The 25443-nt window shown below is 36.9% G+C and overlaps 1 protein-coding gene across 3 annotated transcripts in view; it reads right to left on the bottom strand.

Moving 5' to 3' along the window:
* The window catches only part of EPC1 (enhancer of polycomb homolog 1), a 104397-nt gene extending 81861 nt beyond the window's left edge, over nt 1-22536 (bottom strand). For 2 of the 3 annotated variants that reach the window (XM_004451660.5, XM_058297720.2), the window contains exon 1: nt 18291-18576. In XM_004451660.5, the coding sequence (XP_004451717.1) occupies nt 18291-18293 (3 nt within the window). In that variant the 5' untranslated portion in view covers nt 18294-18576. Of the gene's footprint in view, nt 1-18290; nt 18577-22517 lie in introns of those variants that run through there. The other variant, XM_058297719.2, reaches the window with a different exon arrangement.
* Between the last annotated feature and the right edge of the window lie 2907 nt (nt 22537-25443).

The following is a 25443-nucleotide window of genomic DNA, read 5'->3' as shown; positions in this document are numbered from 1 at the left end:
TGGAAACGCGAAATTCATTTCTTTAAAACATATGAGAGTGCACAACTATCTCAACATTAAAAGGTGATATAGTACTATAGTTGAAAGCATTGTGCAAACGTACTACGTACTGAATTAAGGTGTTTTCATTTGAAGCAATAATCATATTGCTTTTTTTGCTTTTTATGTTCATCATAAGCAATACAAAGAAATGGTAGCAAATAATTCTTCCAAAATAACACTTAGGAAAACTAAAAACTGGAAGTTTTCTTTTTTTTTTTTTCTTATCTAAGTTTTCTTTCTTTCTTTTTTCTTATATAAGTAATGTTGGGAATAAAGTATTATGAGTGCACTGCAATTTTCTTAATAGGGTATCACAAAAACACCTGAATTACTGATTTCTCTAAGAGTTTGATTTATGCAAGGAATTCTGTGCATAATATTTAAGAATTGTGTTTGATATAATGTAAAGTAGTTCAGAATATATCCAGAATCAGTCCAACTCTACCTTAAAAGGGCAAATTATCAATCTTAGAGAACTATATGCAGCAGGATGAACTCAAAGTTATTCCCATTTAATTTTATCTCCAATATGTACTTAAAACAAAAAGAAAAAAATGAAAAATATGGAATTCTAAATGGGACTGTTATAAGAATGAATTCGAATTTTTAAAAATCCACAAAATAGTTCTAGCAGTACTGGGATTTTTTAAAAAAGGGGTTAATGAAGTACAATACCTTTCATTGTGTAATACAAAAACCTATGGTGATAGAAAGTCTTCTCTGGCCATAGTAAGGATTTTGCTAAAATTTAGAATACCCTTTCCCCCAAAACAGTGATTGGGTAAGTCTGACCACTTTAAGGATTTGCTTTTCTTGATTTCTAGGTCATTTAAATTCTCTGATCTTTTCCTTATCAGGCTGGCAGAGAACTGATGACAACTCTATGGCAACATTTTAATGAGGCTAGTACTAGGTAGTTTGTTAGAGGAAATAGTTTAGAATTCGAACAAAAATAATTTAGTATTTAATAGGGGAACTGACTAGTAGTCTCTTCCATGTTATACATCCCCCAAATTAACTCGTCAGAGGAATAAAAGTCTGTCTTAGAAAATGAAAAGAAAAATCTAAGAATTAATTTGCTCAAAAGGTTTTGGTAGTATTTAAACTGGATTATGCTAAATTACTGTTAACTAAGTTCCAAATGATTTCTGCACAAACATACTACTTGAGTATTAGTTTTACTAAGGAACACATAAAAACCAGTATAGTATACAGGGTATATGAGTGCTGAAGAAATGAAATTTAGAGAAACAGGAGAAAAAATGTTAATGAAGTAGACACTTATATTGTAAGGCTTGATTAAGTCAAATCTATTAGTGGGTAGTGGACAAAGAAAGGTTGAAGGGAAGAGGGCATTGAGAGCAGGAATTCTCTGAGTTGCTTCTATCAAGGAGATTATTACTATTTATCTTCTGAAACTTGGCCGGTAGAATTATCTTTCTTATCTAAATTAATGTTAGTGAAAGAAAATGGTTTACTTTCACTATCTATATTCATTCTTCTTAGTGATACTTTGAGTATTGTGTCAATTGTTTAGGTAAGCACTCTGAATCTAATTTCTCCACCCTTCCTTATCCGGAAAGAAAGCGGATGAGAAGATGACAGTTTTCGGGAATGACTCAGGAAGTGGGAGGAGAAGAGCACTGAGAATGGAGCCCCAAGATCTCCATTTGGGCAGAGGAGAAGAGCCAGGAGAAGCCAGAAGAGAAGCCAGGTGAGGTCAAAGTTTCCAGGAGGAGATGCTAAAGGAGAAGCACTGAAAACCATGAGGTTACTGGCGATTGCAGCAAGAACCCTACTGGATGCTAGCGGTGGGAAATAGACTGGGTGGGGTGAGGTGTGGATTGGAGGCATCACAGCCTCCTGCATGCCACAAGCAGGTCAGTCATTTACTAAGCAGGTCAAACCCAAGTACAAGTTAGAAGAACCATCCCAGTACCCTCCTATAATACTTTTCTAGGTAGTTGTTCACAGAAGTAATACCATGCTGAGGCCAAAAAAATAAACTCACTCCAGGACACAGCCCAGGACCTCCCACATTTAGAAAAGAATGCACTCCACAATTTCATGAGTCTTCACAACATCCTGGTAACAGGAGGAAGTTAAACATTTTCCTTTTTTTTTTTTTTTGGTAGTTGCAGAACTAGTAAACAAAAGACCTAACTGACTTATCTCAGTGAATTACTGACTGATAAGGGTATAAAGTCACATTCAGATCTTAAGATTTCTTCTGAGTTAGGTTTCCCCAACACTAGATTCATGAGCCAAAAAAGTCAAGTACGCTATGGTAGCTCATATATTGGGATGAGGTTATCTATTTCAGTTTTAACTGATTTCCTTCATAAGATTAACATTTTAATGTGCTTTTTTTTTTTCTTTCCAGTCCTTTCTGGTTTTGTCTGCTCGTTTGTTTTTCATTTGCTTGCTTTACAATATTGGGATATTGACCTATATATAGCTCTGTAACTCAGGCCACTGCCTCAACCCACTGGAAACTCGCCGTCCTCCGAGACCGAGGTACAAACCCCAGTTGAGAAACACTGTAATGTGCCACGGAGTGAAGAGGACCTTTTCCAAGGGCTTCATTGCTTCTCCACACTGTTCTTAAGTTTTGATACTTAAGGACTTTTTTAGTTCAGATGACTTTTGCTTACTTTTTTTCCATGAAAGTATAAAGTCCAAGAAACCAATTGTCAACATGAAAGAGAAAAGCATCAGCAATTGAATGCCATAACTATCCCCAGAAGCCAATATAAGCTTCAAACTCTCCTTCGTACCTCGGAGGTAATGTCAGGAAGCTGGTATGAGGGACCCTAAAGCGGGAACGGGCAGCAAGTTAGGGACTGGTGTGCTCCAGTCTCCTAGTCATTCAGTGCCTGTTTAGGATCAGAATCAGATCATTATGAAGGACACAGGACTGCCAGTATTTTGCTCTCCAATATACTCACCAGCCTCGTGTGGCGAATGTTCCCTGCTTATTAAACATTCTAAGAAGACACTTCTGTTGAAGCTACTTCTCTTATGTACCATAACTTACATAAGCATTACCCTCTCAAGGGACATTTAGAATGTACTGGTTTTTCTTTATTATAAAGAATACTTGCAATAATAATAGAATTTTTTTGTTTTTGTTTTTTAAATAAGGCACCAGAAATTGAACCTGGGACCTCCGTACATGGAAGCAAGGCACTCAACTAACTGAGCTACACCTATTCCCATAAATTTTTACGGTTTAAAGCATAGAACAAAATAAATGTCAGCTGTATTTGAATAATGATAGTGCCAAGTCTACACAAATGGAGGTTGGTAATTTTACCTATCAATCTGAGCAAAAATCCAGGTCTCAATTATTAATATTTCTTCTCAGATATTAGTTTAGCATTTTCTAAAAGTTTGTTCCAAAAAGCTCTAATCCCAGATATTCTGACATGAGTTAGATAGTCTAATTAGTGAAAAACTGCCTATTATTTCTTCCTTTATGAAAATCACATTGGATAGCTTCAGAGAAATCATGCAGAAAAGAAGCCTATTTACTAAAGTTTAACACAGTTATTTCTCAAATTTATCTGACCATGGAACCCCTTTGCATGTACAATTATTACCTTAATTCTACAAGAACACACTTGGGGGGGGGGGGCGGGGAAGAGGACAGGCCCAGTGGATAGGGCGTCTGCCTACCACATGGGAAGTCCGCAGTTCAAACCCCGGGCCTCCTTGACCCATATGGAGCTGGCCCATGCGCCGTGCTGATGCGTGCAAGGAGTGCCCTGCCACGCAGGGGTGTCCCCGCGTAGGGGAGCCCCACAAGCAAGGAGTGCGCCCCATAAGGAGAGTTGCCCAGTGCGAAAGAAAGTGCAGCCTGCCCAGGAATGGTGCTGCCCACACAGAGAGCTGACACAACAAGATGACGAAGCAAGAAGAAATGCAGATTCCCAGTGCCGCTGATAAGGATAGAAGTGGTCACAGAAAAACACACAGTGAATGGACACAGAGAACAGACAACTGGGGGGGGACAGGGGGGGAAAGGGAGAGAAATAAATTTTAAAAATCTTTAAAAAAAACACACACTTGGGGAATATTATATTCTAGGCAATTCAAGGTAATGGAAGTTTTTCTGATCCATTTTATTTACTTCAAGAAATATGAAATATGAACCTTGGACATTTTCTTATAAACGTAAATATTATCTTTATTACCATTTATTTAAGATTTCATCCAGCTAAAACAGGGCAAAACAAGACTAAATATAAAACAAAACAGAGTTCTATCAGGCACTAGAATTGAACAGATTGCCATATTTTGGCAATATATTTGGCATTTAGCTACATTTTCTTACTTAAAACTTCTCTATCGAGAAGAACCGTTGAACTTTTTCATGTTCAGGACTTTCTACTTTAAGGTCTCTGTGCTACAGTTTTCCCATCCATCATTTAGGAATCATAATATAATCTGTCACCTTGGCTGTTGCAAGGATTCAATGAAAGAATTAATGCTAAGAGCTTAGAATGAATCTGACACAAAAGTCATGCTCAACAAACATGAACTATTGGTGTGTGTTTTTTTAAAAGGATATTTTTATTCTATTCCTTTGAATAGATCCTTTTACTTTAGGGTGTCTTATTTTTTTGCATGCACATTATGAAACATAACATTGTTGGTAAAGTTCTCAAGACTCTTAGCTAAAAATTAAAAAAAAAAAACAGAACAAACAACAAAAAAACTCTTAGCTAAGGGAAAGAATGGAAAAATCTTCACATGAAACCAAAGACCTACAAGATAATACACAAAATTAATTTATATAAACATTACACTCATCTTCTCAAATCGTTTTGCTTTGTTTTCATTCAGTGGTTCCATAGCAGTCACATGCTTATCTATGAGGGGCCCCTGGCATTCTTCCCCCTGGATGACTGGCCCTTCCCCCGCATTCCTCAGGTAGTTGCTCAGTGACTATTCAGTCCCCAATTCTGGTCAAGCCAACTCCTCAGGGGGTCAGGGACTCTCTCGGCAGATTGTTACTGTTTCCTCAGGGTGAAGCCACAGGTAACAACAGTCAGATGATAACAGCTTGCATTCACAGTACCAAGATAGTGTAGTGAGCTACTGCATGAGGAGCCGGAAGGAACACTGGCTTCCAGGTTGAAGACCTGGAGTTTAGCCTAATATCTACCATTCACCAGCAGTAATGACATAATATAGGTGGTTTCATCTTCAGTCTTAAGAACCTTGTTCTAAAAAATAGTAGCTCTCTTCCCTCAGGCTATTATGAAGGACAAATGAAATATGTTGAAAAATCTTTGAAAATTGCCAAGTTCCATTTACATATACAGAAGAATTTATTATAATTCAGTCTCACTATGGTGTTTAGGAAGGACACACACAAATATCTTTGAGAATAATGCACTGGAACAGAGTTCTTTCTTTGGGCTGAGCATCTAATATTTATTATCTCATTTAATCCACAAAATCTTACCAGACAGCATCAGTGCCTGTCATGTAATAAGGGTCATTAAGTATTAAATATTAATAACAACAACAAAAAAGCTGAACATTTTCCTTAAAGGTTAAGAATACTTTCCAGAGTAGGCTGGAAAGTTGCTCCTGAATAGGCTGAACTAAGGTCCTAAATACCTTCATTTTAACATGAATGCTACACTGGGTTTACACTGATGGCTCAGTCCTTTCACATGAACAAAACACTCAATACACAAACCTTAAAAAGAGAAAAATGCTATTCGGGATATAAAAGTGTTCTTGACTACTTTTTCAAACTTTATCCTTTCCCTTCACAAAAATGCTAGTGAGCACACATACATACACATACTTCTTTCCTGGGGCATGTAGGGGACACAGCTGTGTGTCTCCCCAGTATCTGGTTAGTCTCCCATCCTCAGTCTTAATGGAACTCTTTGCCTTTAATTTCTTGAGCTGTTCCATAATCTGTGCTTTTCCAAATAACTAAACTTTTGCGGTCCACTTGAAAAGCAATTGCTCATCAGCACTAATTGTGAACCGTACTCTATATAATAGCCCTCTTAAAATTCTCTTCTTAATTCTCAGTGGGAATAAGAAAACAAAACATAAATTTAAGTATAGAGAATAGAGTCTAATTTGATAATAGTACTGCCTCCAGCATGTGGGTTTTTACAACTATTTTAGAAAACCAAAAAGCTTTCAAAGCCATGTTTCATTTTTTTATTGAGTCATTCAATGAATTAAAAGAAATAGTTATGCTAGGCTACCTCAGTTGCATTAAATTCACAAGCATTTCATTTTAAAAGATGCATGTTCTAATCCTGGCTCTGCCACCAATTAAATATATGATCTTGAAATTAATCTCCCTGTCCCTCAGCTGCCTCAGAAGATCTAAACCTTAACGATTTCTTCCAACTCTCAAATTTTAGGATTATCTTACTTTTCTTTAGTTGGAAGGAAAAAAATGGGGGTACTTAAAATTTTTAAATGTAAATTGCAAAGGAAAAGATAATTTATTTAGAGAACTATTTGCTGTTATAGAAACTATGGCTTTAATATTTCCTGACTATACATTTACATAGTACAGAAAATCCTTAAGATGAATATAACAGCAAATAAAGTCCTGAAAGAAAATGCCCTAGAGAGATTATTTTCGATGAGGGCAGTAAAATAGGTTATGGCCTGTTACTTGGTAATTAATGAACACTTGATGCTTAAATAAGAGGTTCTTATAGAATGTCTCGCCTAGTTGAAATATCGATGTCACAGTGTGGTCGAATATGATCCAAGGAAACCATGTAGTTTATAAGTATAGCATTAAAAATGGAAAACAAGGATTCAGAATTAATATGAAAAGAAAGATGCAAACCTCAAAATAAAAACTGAAGCAGAAATGACCGAAATAATTAAATCTAGTAAAGATCTGCAATTAGCCTGATACTCTCAATGGAAAAGGCCAGGAAATGTCTATGTAATAAATGAAGAGAGTAATTAACAAAATAGCATTATCCAGGCACTTTAAAAAGTAGTTTTAAAAAGACAATTATAGTAACAATTTTACCAGTTGTAAAAAATATGAAAATATGAAGAGCACATTTAAATCTTATCAGGACACTTGATTATGTTTCATATACTTCAGAAATTTGTCCTAATCTTGTTTTATTGGTTCCTATCATTATACAAGCATTGTTTTACAAATTATGGGAGATACAAAAGAAAAAGGAGAAATAGTCATTGCTGTTAATTAAATTGATTCCTGTAAATACTAACCAGGTGTACACAGAGCATACCTAGGTTTGAAAGGTAACATTTTAAATTATTTGATATTGTTATACTCTCAGATTTACAAATGCTTGAAATTAAATGTACAGGAAATGTTTCATTAATTTATTTTGAAATTTTTTTCCTCTCTTTTCATAATATTTAAGAACGAATTTTCCCTAGAACTGTCTTAAACCAAAACTGTATTTATAATTTTAGATTTTCACTTATGAAAATTAGAAATCACATTTCAATAATTATGGTATTGTCAGACCATCAGTTTATTTGGCTATTTAAAGTGGCAAGTATGAAGCTTAATTAATACATGGGAACAAACATATAAAGGAAGATTAGATGAGGGGAAAGAGACTGAGACAAAAGACCCCTCACAGTGATTACACCCTCATACACACCTATGATGGCTCCGAGAGAATTATGAAGGAACAAAGAGAGTGAGAGAAGGGTTTCCCCCCACTAAGTGTGAAGTGTGTGAAACAGTATGACACCATCTTCCCTGCAGACTTGAGAGAGATTTTTGGCCAGTGTAATGTAGCATTCACAATGGTAAGTTCCAGAACTAAAATAAATCTACATGGAAACTCCCAATTTCCCACCCTTAACATTATTAACCATCCGAATTTTTTAAAAGATTAATAATGGGTGAGTTTCACTAGAAAAATTCAATAATTTAGAAAAGATAGTTTTGGATTTCAGATAGAAAGGGGAAAAAATGCAAATTTCCAAAACTTTCCTAATCTTAAAAAGGCAAAATTTAAAATTCCCTATATTTTTGTATGTATAGGCCTGTAAATTGAATTTAATTCATTATTTAATTGAAATGTTATCTGCAAGAGTTTTCTCACTTTTTCAATAGTTCCTTTAGCATTGTGCTGCTGGTTGAAAAAAAAAAAAGCAGGCTCTTTAGGACATTTAAAGGTGTGTTTTTCATTTGAAATTCACACTTTCACATCAAACACTGATTTCCTACTCATATAAAAGCAAATAAATAAGAACTGGCTATTTTTATGTTCTCAAATAAATAGTAATACTGTTCTGCCATTGACCAGCCTAACACGGTGCAGCTGTTATTTTTCTCCTTTTCTCTTTTAATTTCCATTTATTTTGGGGAAAATATTAATTTATCACTAATATAAATAACTCATAAATAAAAACTCATACTTGTGAAAAATGTTAAATACACAAATCCCCTATGCATTCTTTCAACTATAAGGTGCCCTCATGCTGCCCCCTGCTGCCCAGTGTCCACACTTAATGAAAATGGTCCCAAGTTTCCAAACCTTTTCTACTTCCCTTTGCTCTCCCAAACATCCCTGGCTGGAGAGCTTTACCATTGGAGCTTTCCTCTACAAGGCCAACCGGGAAACCGGTTAATGTAAGAAAGAGGGAGTGTCATTCTTATTCCGTCTCCATTTTCTGGCCAGGTAATACACAGCCTTTAAACTGGTGTGCTGCAGACACTGACTGGCATCCAAATTCCTTAGCTTGGGATTCCAAGTCTTTCCAGTGTTGGTTCTAAGCCACCGTTTTAAACCTACCTCTTCTAGTCTCTACCCCCTCTCCGCCCCCCCTCCCCACGTCACGGCTTACTCACTACCCTTACAGGACTGCTAGATGGTGTTTCCAAAATTCATGCCCTTACTTCCCCCCTTACTCAAGCAGTTTTCTCTTCCTGGAATGTCTTCTCTCATTGCCCACATGTTCAGAGTCTACCCATCCTTCAAGGCTATGGTCAAAAACTACCTTCTCTATGAATTTTACCCCAATTCCCAAATGCTTCTCTTTCATCCTTTAATCCCTTCATGGCATTTATTTCATTCTTCATCATATTAAAGAGAGTTGGTACATTTCTATCTCCTCTAGACTGTAAACTCCTTGAGGAAAAGGACCACTGGCTTATTCATTTTATTTACCTTACAAGGCTCAGCACAATTTTTTTTTTTTAATGCAGTAGATACTCAAAGAGCAGATAAGAGAATTTAACACTTGGAAAGGCTATCTGACTCCCTGACTTTTAATACTGTGTCTGGAGAGGATAACTATCTATCCCAGGGAGTCTCTTTAATAGTGGATATCAGTACACCTGAATGGTGATATTTTTAATTCCCATCACACAGTGTAAGGCCTATTTTGATCTCATCTATGAAAAAATGAATTTAAAGCATATATTGAGTGCTTATGATGTATCAAGTACTGTTCCAGTTATTTTCTATGCATTAACTCATTGTATTCTTACAACAGCCCTATGAGGTAGGTAATATTATTTTGCGGCAAGGGAGAGGAAACTGAGGATCTGGGCCATTATGTAATTGGCCCAAGATTATACAGGTAGTAAAAGGCAGAGGTAAGGACTCAAAATACATCAGTCACACTGTGTACTTCAAATGTCTTCATAATGTCTACCATAGAAAGGTGCGTGGTTAGGTTCTGATCAGATCTACACTGGAAGTTAAAATTTTGTCAGTGGAGTAACCTTGGAAACGGTAATCACAATCAGGCAAAGTCAAGAAAGAGCTTCGGTACTCAGAGTTGATGGTCCTACAAGAGAAAGTGAAAGAATGTGGAATTCTGCTATGTTCAAAGGCCTCTAGTTTTAGATATAAAAAAGTTATATATGCTAAAAGATAAATGCAAAATCCAAATTTGTCAATTGCTGTAGCCATTTTGGTGGGGATTATAGATTTTAACCTGACATGAAAATAAAGATATGACTCGCATCTAAGGGAAGTAGGCTTTATGAGTACTTTATTATTATTTTTTGATACAGTAAATATAAATAAGTCTCAGCAAATCCCATCAGCACCTCAAACAAGACCTAGTTTAATTTCAAAGAATCTCTGCTTAACAAGCTGAGAAGGCAGATAAAAAAATTCTCTTCGGAAGGAAACATCCAAAGCTGTCTGGTAGGACATAACTGTTAACAGATAAACATCTTTTAATTCCAGAAAATTTTAGAATAAGTACAGAAATGTTTTTTAAAAAATATTTTACTGTTAATCTATGCATAGTTGATAGTACAAGTAAATGTACTGTTTAAAGACACTTGACCAAATGGAGTAAGACATCAGCCTATTGGACTTGTGATTTTTAAGTAAAACTCCTAAGTTTATACATAGTATTGAAACGTTTAAGAGAACTGAAGAATCACTGTACTTAGAAGTTAAACTTATTAGATTTGTTAGACTGACAGTCTTGAAAATATTTACGAAGTACCCAAGAAAGAAATAGAATGCAGTAAATTTATAAATACCACTTAAAATGCTAGGAGGTGTTTAAGGTTAGAGACCAAATATTATTTAAAGGAGCATGATTTCTAAAACTCGCAAGGTTTATAAATAGGACAAATTTGTAAACTAAATAAAAATATAAAGAAGAATTAGTTTTTAAACTAGTAAATTTAATACAATTTGTACAAGACACTCTCAAGGGCATCAAAATAACTTACAGCTGAAGAGTTAATGGAGGGCTAGTCTTCCAGCTAAACGGGGCGTTCATTAGGCAGTCAACTATTGCTTCTCCCTGGAGAACTGGTTGGAGTGTCCAGCTATTCCTCAGGTCTGGACCCCCTCACTTCCTAGGAGATAAATTATAGCTTTTGAAAGCGATGTGAGGGAGCAGCACTAATCTACTGACTTCCCTGACTTTTGATTTAGTGATTTAGTGCCTTGCATCAGTAGCCATTGACCTGCTTTGTGTAACAGAGTGATTCTCAATCCTAGCTGCATGTTAGAACCCCGTGGACAGCTTTTGGAAAACACTTAAAATGCCCAGATCTTACTCTAGACCAACTCAATCAGAATCTCTGGAGCGGGGAGAGGAGGGAGGGGAGAGGAAGGGGTAAGGAGTGTTCTTCTTTGAAGTTTCTGGGTGATTCTAAGTACAAGCAGAGTCAAGAACCACTAGTGCAAAAGTCTGAGCCTGCCTGGTCTGAAGGACCCAGGGGCATTCCATAAATCTGTGCTATCCAATGCAGTAACCACTAGCTACATGTGGCCATGGAATGCTTGAAATATGGCTAGTGTGACTGAGGAATGGAATTTTTAATTTAAATTTTAATTAAATCCAATTTAAATTTAAGTAGCCACATGAGGGTAGTGATGAGTAAGTATACTGGAGAGTAAAATTCTGGCAGGGTTTAGATCCCTCAAAGTGTTCGTAAATAGGCACTGAATGACTAGGAGACTGGAGCACACCAGTCCCTAACTTGCTGCCAGTTCCTGCTTTAGGGTCCCTCATACCAGCTTCCTGACATTACCTCCGAGGTACGGAAGGAGAGTTTGAAGCTTATATTGGCTTCTGGGGAAGGCAAGGGCATTGAATTTGTTGATACTTTTCTCTTTCACGTTGGCAGTTGGTTTCTTGGACTTCATACTTTCATGAAAAAAAAATGAGTAAAGGCCGTCTGAGGTAAAAAAGTTCTTATGTAGCAAAACTTAAGAACAGTGTGGAGAAGCAATGAAGCCCTTGGAAAAGGTCCTCTTCACTCCGTGGCACATTACAGTGTTTCTCAACTGGGGTTTGTACCTCGGTCTGGGAGGACGGCGAGTTTCCAGTGGGTTGAGGCAGTGGCCTGAGTTACAGAGCTATATATAGGCCATGGGCATGGCAGCCTTCCTTCCTCAGTCTCACTGTAACCAGCTCCTATTAATGAATGTAGGCCATTAGTGGTTGGTGGGATAAAAATCTTGAGAAAGGCCAGCAAAATACCACAACTACCGAAGGCTTTTCAGATATAACTTACTAGGGAGCAAAACTAAGTTCTACTATTTTTACCTACTTTTAAAAATAATTTGCAAATTATGGATTGCTACGTTTTCAGAAAAGGTTAACCACGCACATGAATTTTTGGCAAACAAATTTAAAATATATTAATGCTGTGGCTGAAGAAGAATTCTCCTTCATATCTTTGCTCACCTCTCATCTTTTCATTGAGACTGCCCTGGTCACCCTATTTAATATTACCATACGTATTTATTCAAATATTTGCCAAATATTACATGGCATCCTTTAAAGTTTGTGATCCATATTTCAAGGGCAAAATATTTATGAAGGCAGGTGCCATCTTATCCTCCGGAGCAAAGGTTCTCAAAGGGCGGTCCCTGAACCAGCAGCCTCTGCATCACCAGGGAACTTGCTACACTTGCAGATTGTCAGGCCCGGCTTCAAACCTACCAAACCAGCAACCCTGGGAGTGAGACGTGGCAAGCCCCGGCTTAACAAGCCTTCCAGGTGATTCTGGTGCATGTTCAAGTTTGAAATTCACCCACTAGAGCATGCACAGCGAGTCCCCCAAGAATGTCCTAGAGGAGAAAACTTCTGTATGTCCAAAATTTGATGGAGATCCAAGCATTTTAGTACAAAACTGGCTTTGTAAATTTTGAAATAGAATCCAGTATTCTATTTGGATCTAATGCTAAGAGTCATGAATTTATCCACTTCAACAAGGCCTCACTGAATTTCTAGTCTTTGATGATTTTTTTCCCTACAAAAATTCAACTTCTGAAAGAATTTCATGAGATGTTGCTGAAGATGTTCATGAGATGTAGTACAAGTAAGTGTACATTAAGCAGTTTTAACATACAAAAATTCAGATATATGCAGCTGATAAATTAGGAGGGCAATTACTCATTTTATGAAGAGAGTGTTAGATTTATAAAATCACTAGAAGAGTCGTTTAAGCAGCAATATCACACAGTGCCTTTAAAATATGTCAATCTATGGAATACTGCTTCACAAATATCTAATGTGGCGGTATGGAAGAGTAGTTAAGTACATGAGCTCTGATTTCAGACTGTCCAAATCTAGCGTTTTCATTTCTTAGCTGTGTATCCTGGGACAAGCCTCAGGTGTGAAAAACCTCTCTAAGCCTCAGTTTCCTCATCTGCTAAATGGGGATAATAATTGTCCTATCTCCTAAGGATTTTTTGTGTGAGGGTTTAAGGAGATAATGGAGGTTCATTTAGCCTTGAGCCTGGAACAGAGTAAGTGCTTGTCCTTATTTTTTTTTTTTTAATTAGCCACATGTATGACCAGTCTGATCTCTATGAAAGCAGATGTAAATTGAATCACTCAAGAATGTTTATACAAAGCAGTTAAAGTTTATACAAAGCAAATAACTCTTTTGCACACGAGAAACATCCTTGGAAGAGTTCTTCCCTAGTCAAACTAATCACGGTCATTTCAATCTCTTGTCAGTGATTGGCTTAGGCATGAGCATGTCCTACCAACCTGGCCAATGAGCTGCAAGAAACAGTGTGCTGTGGGGCTTCTGGGAAAGATGTCCTCCCTTATAAAAAGATGCATAAGAGAAACTCTCCTCTCTTCCTGCCTTTGAATTATAACACCAAGGTATCATGTTTGGAGCTGCAGCAGCCATCTTATGACTATGAGAAGGATATTGCTGACATGATGGCATTGCAAAAGGATGGAACCTACCAAGGAAATGGGTAACATTGCTGAGCTACTGCAATGAGTCTGGCTTGCTTCCTGATTACTAAAGTGCTATTGTTTATACCAGCTGTCAATTTCTATGTTAGTATGAAAGCAAACTAAATGATATAAGTCTAGCTGGTAAGGACCTACTCAGTATCGAAGAATTGGCTCTATAACAAAATAATTTGGTTACTTTATTCATTGGAGGTCATTGCATACTCCATATAGATCATCTTTATTGAGTAGTTCCTTCTCCATTTCATCTCTATAAAAATAACATCAGTCTTACTTTCCTGCTCCACACCTGATGTGCTGGTCTAATTAACCATTAGCTAAATGTCTAATATCTTCATAAATTAAAATATGTTTTTATTAAAATTTTTTTCTATCAAATGCATATATATCTCATTAGAAATTATTACAGAAGAGTTAAAATTGAAAACAAATATTTATATACTAATATAATCTGTAATTCTATTTCCCTGCTTCATCTTTACAATTTGTAATTGCATTGACATTTATTTCTTGATGATATGAACAAAATGTACAAAATGAGCCCCCAAGTTACCAAATGGAGCTTACAAAGATATGCCCCAAACTGCTACTACCAGAGTGTTCCACTCAGGCTCTCCTCTCAAGCACATAAGTTAATGTTTTATTTATCACTTTGCAATAGGAGTACACATTAGGTAACCATCTATTCATACAGAATCCACTTGTGCTATATCTAAAATATGAGATTATCTCCCCTCCCTGCAATGTATGAATATTTGGTGCTCAAATAATGGTAAAAATTTTTTACCCCAGAAATAGTGTTTGGCCTTCCTTCCCAATGACAACCTTGCATACCTAAGACTAGATATAAAGTATCTTTCAGAGCTTCCAACCATATTTAACCAGAATCCCCATAGGAGCAAGTATCTTTGCATTTTTCTTAATATTGTATCTCAGCATTGTAGCAGAGTAACACATCACAGAGAGTGGGCAAAGCCCAGATCAACCAACCAAACCCCCAAATAAAAAAAATGTTGAACAAATCAAGTATAAAACACACTCCCTCATCTTTTTTTTTCAAAAAAAATTCATTATATTTACTTTCCCTGTAGATTCTCCATTTGAATATCTTTTTTATAAAGATAAACAAGGTCATAACACAAGCACCCATTTTGTCTAATATTTCCTCCTCCTCCTTTGCAAAACTGTGATAAGGATAGCATTGTATCTGTATAGTTTTATGGAAGGTATGTCTGAGAAACCATGAGGCATATTTGCACAAGAAATGGGTGGGATTAGAGAGGCATACAGTTTCAAGTCTGTATTGGACTTGGTTTACAAAGGGGAAATTTTAGTGGTTTTTCTTTTTTCTAACAAAGTTCATTCCAAAGTATATTTAATTGTTCCTGGCTATTAATTTCAGCATTTTATGCTAGGTCATCTTAATAACTCTGAAAATGTTTCCTCCCTTTGTTAGGTCTTCTTTCCCAATGGGTCTGTTTAACCTGAAAATTTTTCTCAATCTTTAGCAGTACTAATAAACACAAATTCATAAATTGGGAAATATATTGGTTCATTACATTAGGTATGAATTTATAATTTTCAGTTTACTTCTGTTATAGACCAAGATCCATAATTTCAAGTTCATTTTTCTGAGGTTTATCATTTAGAATTTGATTTACAGATGCTGTACGTCTTTGGCATTGTTTCTCCTTTCTGCAACCTGTTTTTTGACCATTTCACTTTTCATTAACCCCTCCCTCCATGACAGGGATGGGCAGGGTGAAAAAAAGTAACATTTTAATTTAGTCAATTTTGCTACTTGTTAATGATGTGCAAGAAAGAAATAAGTGTTTAATTACTGACTGGAACATTTTAGAAATTAAAAAATAGTAATTTTATATTGTCAATGAGTCTAACTGCTACCATGGAAAACTGAGTTAGTTCTCAAAATACTACCTTTAATAGAGGTTTTTCTCCTATAATAAAAAGCGGAGTTTATTCCAATAATTCTACTCATGATCACACTAAGCACATGAATTAAATGTCTATAAAAATGTTATCAATTAAAAAGAGAACTAACTTCCTAAGAATCAAGAGCAAAAATGAAACACAATATGAATTTAAAAATGGAGAAAACATAAAATAGTGATTTGCTTTTGCCTCATAGATTTAAACCTTCCTACTTACATAGTGTTGTAAGAGTCACATATAGAAGACTATGTTTAATACAAATATCTGTGGATGATTTTTAAAAGTGGGAGATTTAACTATAGCGGTTACTTCATAATCAATGATGTAATAGTCAATGATGTAGGAGAACAAAGAGCATTGCATAGCTACATATGGACTTCATAGCATCAGTTTGTTTTTAAAAAGGGAGCTATCACATAAACATTTATAATTTTCACAGATTAAATGGAAAATATCACCATTCTGAATAAGAGAATATTTTAGCAATAAAAGCATTGGAAAGTATATTTTATTTGGTAGATTAACTTCAGAGAACTAAACTCTCTGGCATAATCAGTGGGTTAGACAATATATTTACACCTGCAGTATTTCATTCTGTAAATAATCTATAATGTCAAAAACCAGTCTTGATGGAGCCATTTCGATTTTACAAAATGAAACAATGGTACAGTGAACATTTTCAAATTTTTATAATATAGTGCAAACAAAATACAGGCTTAAAACCTAATTATTTTTAAAGTTCAAGGAGAGGGTCCTATACAGATAGAGAAGGGGATGCAAAAATCAGAAATGCTATTACTAATATTTTCACACATCCCTTTAAGGTCTTCAAAATTGTAAATGACTACATAGTGAAATGAGTATCTACATATTTCGAAGGGAATAAAATAACTTACTAATGACTCCTGAAATTTTTACTTTCTCAAGAAATAATCTATTAAATCACATGGAATAGTGATCTAGAATACTATTTCAGTTTTTTTTCTATTTTATTTGGCAAAACAATATATTTTGAAGTACAATTACTATTCCACTTTGTTTCTGAATGAAGAATATACCTACTACCATCGTAAAAACTAAATTGTTTATAGAGACCAGTAAAACCTATGTCATACCCAAATACATTTTGTTCTTGCTAGGCTTTGGGCCTAAATTCCATATTCTCTAATTAGACAACTCTGAAGAACAAAGATGAAAAAGATCTAATCCTGTACGTAAGATATGTGAACATTAATATTTTTGAAGTCAGAAGCAGTTGCACACATGCTCTAAAAAATTATAGTCCAAAATATTTGCTTTTTAAAAAGGCTACACAGGAACTCAATTAAATATCATTTCAGAATAAAACATAATTAGGCATTTTTATAAGTCAAACTACAAGAGACCTCTCAGCCTGGCAGTTACTTAAGAAATTCCTAGGATTAAAAAAATTCAACTTTTACAATGTTCAGTGAACTAAATCTCAAACATTTTGTTATCTTGAAAAGAAATGTAACACATATGATTTTGTAATATATGGAAACTATAAACTATTACCAAGGAAGGAGAGTGTAACACGAATGCTTTTAATTGAAGAATTCTGATCTAGAGATTAAAAATCAGATCAGATAAAACACAACTGCAAACTGCATGTCTATCGGTGATATTCCTTGGGCAGGTTATGATAACAGTCTGCTCTTACCCACAGTTCACAGAAAACATTTAGATAGTACAACTGAATAATTTCCTCTGACCAAATTGAACTTTCTTTGAGAAAATAAAGGGATAAGATAATAGATCAGATCTTGCCCCACCTCTTTTTTTCCTCCTTTTTTCTTTTAGTGAAACTGACATAAATTGTTGAGGAGCACTACAGCGCCACCAACACAGATCAATGCAAAACAAAAAAGATCTCCCACCGTGTGCAAAAAGGAAAAAAAAAAAAATTAGAAAAATGCCAAAAATTACAAAATGTCTCCCCCATGTACCTTTTTGGACAAAAATAAGATCTGTAAAGACTATCTAATGAAGAGCTTCAAAGGAATAATACGTTAGAGTACAAGTTTAGATCTAATCAGCAAATAAAAGATCCACTATTTAGTAACAGCCATAACTTAATATAAACCTGGTTATGTCAGTCTCCACCTTCATTATACCAAGGGCAGCTTTTCTGTAGTTTGTATCCAAGTAATCCATCCATAGAACCACAATAGGCCATTTTAAAAAAAACTATATCCATAGTTTGCCTACTGATAATTTAATCCTGGACAAATTAGGCAATACATAATTTTTATAAAGAGGATATGCACATATTTGGTATTACCAACACTGCTGGCACAAAACAAGTCCATCTTGAAATATCTGAGTTTCCCTGTAGTTCACAGTAATTAAAGTATAATTTATATTATAAATATTTAGCTTTAACAATGAAAAAAAAACTATTTTTTTTCTTTTGGTAAAAATTAACCAGACAAGATTAGGTGGAATGTGCAGAGATCAAAGCTAAAGAAATATACAAAGATTGGTTTTGTGAGAAGAAACACAATGAAAATCCTTTTTATCCGGTGGCTCCTTCAAAGATCCAACGACATAAATGTTTAAAATTACAAACTTACCATCAGTGTGGGCAAAGAAGAAGCCAGTTCTTGAAAAATAATTGTAACAATATAGGCTGGATACTTGTGTCCCTAGAAACAACAGCCTCCATGCAGCATATGGATCTTCAAACATCTTTAAAATATTTGGTAAATAAAAAGTAATACTTTCTTCCATGATCGGTAGCTGAATGGGGTGGCTTCCCCCAGGATCTGTGGGCGTTTGGGAAAAATCGGAAAAATATCCACAGACGATTCAAAGCAGAGGAGGCAGCGGCAGCCAGAAGACTCTGGGGTTAACAACTTTGCAATGGCAAACAGGCGTTCTCTGATTGGTTAGGAGGGCAGTGTCCCTCCAGTCTGCACTATCCCCCGCTCCCCCCGCCTCCTGCAGCTCGGAAAAAAATGCAGTGTGTGTGCCATTTTACACTGGGCTTTTAAAAGCACAGCCACCCAAATGACAAAAGTCTAGGCTCGCTATGAAGTGACACTGCAAAACAATAGCACCCACGACTGCCTTTTAGCTCGGGAAAATGCCCTTTCCAACGTCTCAAGAAACACTCCCTGTTTCTGGTTCTTGGGTCTTGACCGAATATAATGCTTTTTCTTAAGCAAATTGTTTATCAGTTAAAAAAAAAAAAGTCAGTGCACCATTTAGATAGAAATATGGCCATTTGAAAACTATTTCCATCAAAATGCTTTTGATTGGACTTGATGAACGTACCTAGAGGAGCCAATCATCCTTGAACAAAATTCATGACTGTTTTAGCTCGGAGAGCTTTTTAATTCCTTGAAACATACAATGTTACTCCTCCTAACTACCATTTGTGCCAAAAAAAAAAAAAAAAAATTAAACACAATAGCGATTTTAGTGGTTAAATTGAAAACAATAGACATACTCTCTCTTTTTTTTTTTTTTGTCCTTAAAAATTGTGTTTCAAAAACCTGTGCTAGCTGGCAGAATTCTACCACTCTGCCTTACAAACAAAATGGCTGTGGTACTGAGTTTTTTTGGATCTTCCCACTGTGCCTCCTCCTGGCCTCCAGGAAGTGGTAAAAATCCAAAATAAATACACTACTAAAAGTACATTGTGGAGTCTGAACTTGGGGGAAACCTTTGGTAAAGGGGTCTCAGAATGTGCGGCTTTTTATTAGTTGTTGTTTTTTTTTAATTGTTTTGAAAAGAACATCAATCACTAGAGATTTACTTGACTGTAATTTGAACTTCCTGCTTTACATATTTATAAGGTCTTTCACCTATCTTGGCAGGCTTTCAAATTAAGTGGGCTGGGAAATTTGATGCTCCCTCTCTAGTTGTGAGCTGAGTCAGGTATTTGGTGGTTGCATCGGGGCTTTTAAATAAGGACAAAGTTTAAGACTTAAAAAAAAACTAAGGGTTAAACAATTGTAATAGTATAGTTGCAAATTCAAAGTCACACAAGTCAGCAAATATCGAAATGTGTAAAATACAGCATATATGTGTTAAGTGAACACATTCAGTATAAAGTTCATTGCCAGCTAAATTTCTAATGAGCGGAGGATAGACGAGGGTTTAAAAGAACTGGATGAAGAACCGGGGTGGGGAATTAGGTTCTTTCTTCAGGAACACCTTCCCCTCTGCCCCACCCCTCCACTAACACATTTGCTTGGTCTGGTAGCCCTGCCTGGCATTTAGTAAGGTGACAATCTCAGAGTGCTATAGCAAAGGAGACTATGTAATTTATCCTCTAACCAGGACACATTTGAGAGCGCAAGAGGGCATATTACTAATTATAGGATAACCAGAATAAACCAGGAGGTAGAGATCACTGTATATTCAGGGGAACCTCCTTATACTTTTGCCAGGTCACCTCCAAGCATTGGGCCCTGGCCAGTTTTGACAGAACCTGAGCTAGTCCCCTTTTCAGAGCTGCGTTTATTGTCCTCACTCTATTGTCTTCTCAGGTAGACAACTAAAGACTCAATTCAGAGATATTTAATGAACAGTCATGGTAAGGAAAATACGTTAGATATCTATTTTATTTTGTAATCTCATCAATAGTGATTTGCCAAGAGTTGATTTTAAACATATTTATTTGTTTAAAATCTGGAAAACATCCTTAAGAAGTTACCTAATGAAGAGAATAGGTTGAATCCTTGAGAATTTTTACGCAGTTTTCCTTCCAATAGAAACAATTCTCTAGAGGTCAGTTTTACTGTATGCTTTTGTCTCCCCACCATCCAGGCCTGTCTTTCCTCTCCTCCCCTCACTCCTCCCCATATGTATATATACTTATATAGTTATGTATATATATACTTTCTTATCAATAGTTTGCACGATAAGCGAATCTCTAATGATATATTTTCCAATGATAGAAATTTCTTCTGAGTTTTTGAGACCATATTCATGACATATGTGATTTGAAGGGTTATTTGATTTCTTTTGTTTTGTTTTTGATTTTTGTTAAAGGTAAAATTAGATTGAAGTGGGTTGGAAAAATTGCCACAGGAAAGAAATAGGAAGAATAATTCTTGCATTGTTTTTATACACATAATTCTTGGGAGCTTAGAATGCACCAGGCATGATACTTGGGACTGCACAGACATTAGTGAACAATTGGATCGCTTCTCTCTTTCCTTGGGGAGCTCATGGTCTAGTGGGGAGACAGGTAAGCAAGCACACAAACAAGCATGTAATTGCCAAGTATGATCAGTGCTGTTAAAGGAATAAACAGAGTGCAGTGCTGGAGAATAACAGGGAGGGAAAAACATAGATAAGGCGGTAAGCAAAGTTGTCTCTAAACAGGTGTTGAAGCTAGTCTTGAAGCATGAGCAGGAGCCACATTTGAAGAGTACATGAGAAATAGCATACCAGGAAGACATGGCAATATGCGCGAAGGCCCTGAGGCAGAATGGAGCTTGGAGTATTCCAGGAACTGAAATGAGTCCAGTGTGACTGCAGCATATTGAGAGAAAGGGAACGTGATATCAGATGAGATCAGAAATGTAGGCAAGGCAGATATCTTGCAGAGATTGATAAGCCATGGGAAGGGGTTTGAACTTTATTCAAAATGCAATGATGGGAAGCGGACTTGGCCCAGTGGTTAGGGCGTCCGTCTACCACATGGGAGGTCCGCGGTTCAAACCCCAGGCCTCCTTGACCGGTGTGGAGCTGGCCCATGGGCAGTGCTGATGGGCGCAAGGAGTGCCCTGCCACGCAGGGGTGTCCCCCGCGTAGGGGAGCCCCACGCGCAAGGAGTGCACCCCATAAGGAGAGCTACCCTGCATGAAAGAAAGTGTAGCCTGCCCAAGAATGGTGCCACAAACACAGAGAGCTGACACAACAAGATGACGCAACAAAAAGAAAGACAGATTCCCGTGCCGCTGACAACAACAGAAGCAGACAAAGAAGAACATGCAGCAAATAGACGCAGAGAACAGACAACTGGGGTGGGGGTGGGGGAATAAATAAATAAATCTAAAAAAAAAAATGTGTACATTTAAAAAAATGCAATGAGAGCAAAAACTCAATAGAAAAGAATTAGACAAAAGGTATAATTAATTCCTAGAGGAAGAAATACAAATGATCAATAAACATGGGAAAAGATGTTCAATTTCACTGGTACCAGATGAAAGGGGGGGAAAGCATGGTAGAGATGCCATTTGTTTGACAAGTTGGCAAAAAATGAAAAAAAAAAAAGATAATTTTCAATGTTGGTGAGGATGCTGGAAACTGGCACTTTTATATATAGTTGGTATAAGCATAAGTGGCTACAACCTTTTTTAAGAGTATTGGTTTACAATGTGTATTGGAGTGATAGATTCTTTGATCTAGTGATATCACTTTTAGGATTTCTTACAGAAATAAGCATATAAAAATAAATATAAAAGGATGTTTATTCAAGCATTTGTTTGCCTCAGCAGCAACTTGACTGTTCATCACCAGGAGGATGATTGCATTAATTTAGGAAACCCCTATATTTATATTATAAATTGTATAGATTTATAATTTTAATTATATATGTTGTTTTAAAATGAGGTCCAGCTTTGTTTGATCTGCAATGTCCGTGATATATAATTAAATGAAAAAGTAAGTTTCAGAATAATGTGTATGGTATAATTATAGTTTCATGAAAAAAAAGTAAAAAGTAAAAATTCACTCTTTCCTTCTTTTCCTTTATTAGTAAGGAAGAGGTTTAGCTATAAGTGACAGAATATTCAAAATACAGTGACTTAAACAAGGGAGGCATTTCTTTCTTTCTTGCTTACCTACAAGTCCGAGAAGGCAGTCCAGGGCTGGTATGGTGCTCCATGATGTCACGGAGCCAGGTTCCTTCTGCCACTGGTCATTGTCCAACATGATAACATTCGGGCCCAGGAATCTGGAAAGAGGAAGTGATAAAGATGGGTGAAAAAGTGCTTATCATTTCTCATAGGAGTTTTCTGGGACCTGGCACATGTTATGTCCACTCACATCCCATTGGTCAGAGATTAGTCACCTGGCCACAGCCATAAGGGAGCCTGAGAAATGTGGTCATCTTTCCAGCAGCTAAGCCTTCCCTAATTTGTATAATGTGAGTATACATTCATTTGTGTCTGGGTGCTGGGCAGCCATATTGCACAACTACAGGGGACACCATCGAATGGAATTGTGCCATTGCACAGTCTGCAAGACTGTAGGTAGAGGCCCTATATGAGTGACCATAAAGGAAGCTGACGGAGGATATGTACCAGATCCTCACCACTGGTTAACTCAAAAGATGGGATTGAAAATGGGATAATCTTCATTATGCATCTAGTTGTTGGCTGTTACCGTAACTTAAAAAGTCGAATAAAATTTAATAGCACAGTAAGGGCTCTGGAAGGATTTTTAACAGAAGGGTCACATGGTCTGATTTAAGTTTTAAGAGTATCCTGACTGATACGTAGAAAACAAATGGGAAGAGCGGCAAGCATGGCAATGAAGAGAATGGTAACAAGGCTATTTCAGTAGCCAAAGTGAACAAAACGGCGGCTTGGACGTGGGCAGTGGCAGTAAAGATGGAACAGTGTGAGCTAATCACAGACAAATGCAGAGTTTACTGATGGATTGAACAAGAGGTTGAAGGTAAAGAAGGAATCAAAGGTGATACTCAAGTTTCTGACTTGAAAACTGGGTGGATAGTGGTGCCGTTTACTGGGACAGTGAAGAAGTCTAGTAGACGAACAAGCTTAGAAGGAAAAAGTGTAGGCCTCCTTTTCCAACAAGTTCAGGATACCTAATGACCTCCAAGAAGAGAAGTCAGGTAGATAAAATCATCTGGAAAGGTTCGAGCTAGAGAAACATAGATGAGAATTGTCAGCAAACAAATGGTTTTTAAGACCCTGGGAATGGATGAGATCACTTAGGGAGAACGTTTAGAGGCAGTGAGGGCCCCTCTTGGAGTCCTTAACCTTTAGAGGAAGACTCTCTAAAGGAGACTGAAAGGAGCTGCTGGAGAGGTAGGAGAACACTGGAGTGTGTGTCTTGTGAAAGCTGAGAGGAAACTGTAAGCGGAAGGGCAGACAGAACGATCAACAGTGTCTAATTTTGCTTTGAGGCTTAGTGAAATAAAGATTGCAAAACGGTATGCTAAATTTGGCAATGGTAGGTCCTCAATGACCTTGACAAGAGTAGTTTTGGTACATTTGTAGTAGCAGATGCCAGAGAAGGGTTAAGTAAGAAGTGAACGTGAAAAATTGGAGATAACGCCCCTAACTCTCTGAGAAGAGGGAAGAAAAACGGAGCACAAAGTAGTGTACAGGGAAGGACTTTTCAATGTGACAGATTCTAAAGTTCATTGACATTAATAATCAGCCAGTTGAGGGAAAAACAGATGATGTCCCCAAGAGAAAAACAGCATAAAAATAAAGGAGCGTATACATGGATCTCGTGTGTGTGTTTGGAGGGAGGGGGTGGCAGAAGCCAAAGCTCGCAGGAAGGGCTTGGTTCTTAGGGCCATTTCCTCAGTTATTAGGCGAGAAGAGAGAGAAGCTGCCACAGGTGTGAGGCTTGTCGGTTTGGTGATGGGAATCTGTGAGAGCTCATGTTGGGGGGCATCTGTCAATGAACTACTAGGTAAGGCCATCAGCTGAGGACAGAGGGATGGAAAGACCGAGTAGGAGGTTTGGGCAGAGGGAAGATGCTATGAAATAGGAATCAAGAATGGGAAGAGACTCTACTAGAGAAATACAGTTGTGGTGAGGGCCTCTATAGGGCTCAGGAACCATGCATTTAAAGTGAAATCCGTGTGAGGACTTGTCGTTTTTCCAGCAAGTGGAAGACAGAAGGTGAATGTTTGAATACCACGCAGTCGGATTTCTGCCAAACGTGTATGACAACAGAGTAGGCGTCTTCAGAGAATGACTCAAAGGAGGAACCTGGCAATCTCAGCGAGGCAGGACCTGGGGGAGAGGAGAAAGTGGCAGGATCAATGAGAGAGCTCTCAGCGGGGCCAGAGAATTGTTGGGGTGGGCGTATTTAAGCAAGTGAATTGCAGTCAGAGAGTGGAATGATTGAATTTGAGATTGTGGAGGTTTTATTGATGGCAAAGTCCAGAGAAACTATGGTGAAGTAGAGAAGAAAACTTTTTGCTTATTTTGAATCATATAGCTGCACCACAGGATCCTGGTATTATTATTATTATTACTGTTTTGTTTTGAGGTACTGGGGTCAGGTATTGAACCCTAGATCTTGTATGTGGGAAGCTGGCACTCAACCGCTTGAGCCACATCCCCCCCTTACTATTCCCCTTCCCCACCGACAGATAGTTCCCTTGTCTGTTTGCTCTTTTTCTGCTCATTGTCTTTGTTTGATGTCTACTAGTTGTTTGTTTGTTTTCTTTAGGAGGCACCGGGAGCCAAACCCAGGACCTCCGATATGGGAGGCAGGCACTCAACTATTTGAGCCACATCTGCACCCCTCACTCCCTGTAATTTTTTTAAGATCTGTATTTTATCAACCCAATTACAGTCATTGATTAAACCAAATATCTAAGATTATACATATTACTAGTAAACTGAAAAGGAGGAATTCACACAACCATTTGCCTCAGTTTTCTACTTCTCTTTAATAGTGCCAATTTTCGTATTTTTTGATTTTAAAAAGCCTTGTATTTCATATAGATTGAACAAAATTCTACTAGTACTTTTTTGTTTTACAAATTAGGCAAAAATT

This window comes from Dasypus novemcinctus, chromosome 5 (genome assembly GCF_030445035.2).
Source record: "Dasypus novemcinctus isolate mDasNov1 chromosome 5, mDasNov1.1.hap2, whole genome shotgun sequence".
Taxonomy (NCBI): Eukaryota; Metazoa; Chordata; class Mammalia; order Cingulata; family Dasypodidae; genus Dasypus; species Dasypus novemcinctus.
The sequence above is the reverse complement of the archived record's forward strand: the minus strand, read 5'-3'. Positions and strand labels throughout refer to the sequence as shown.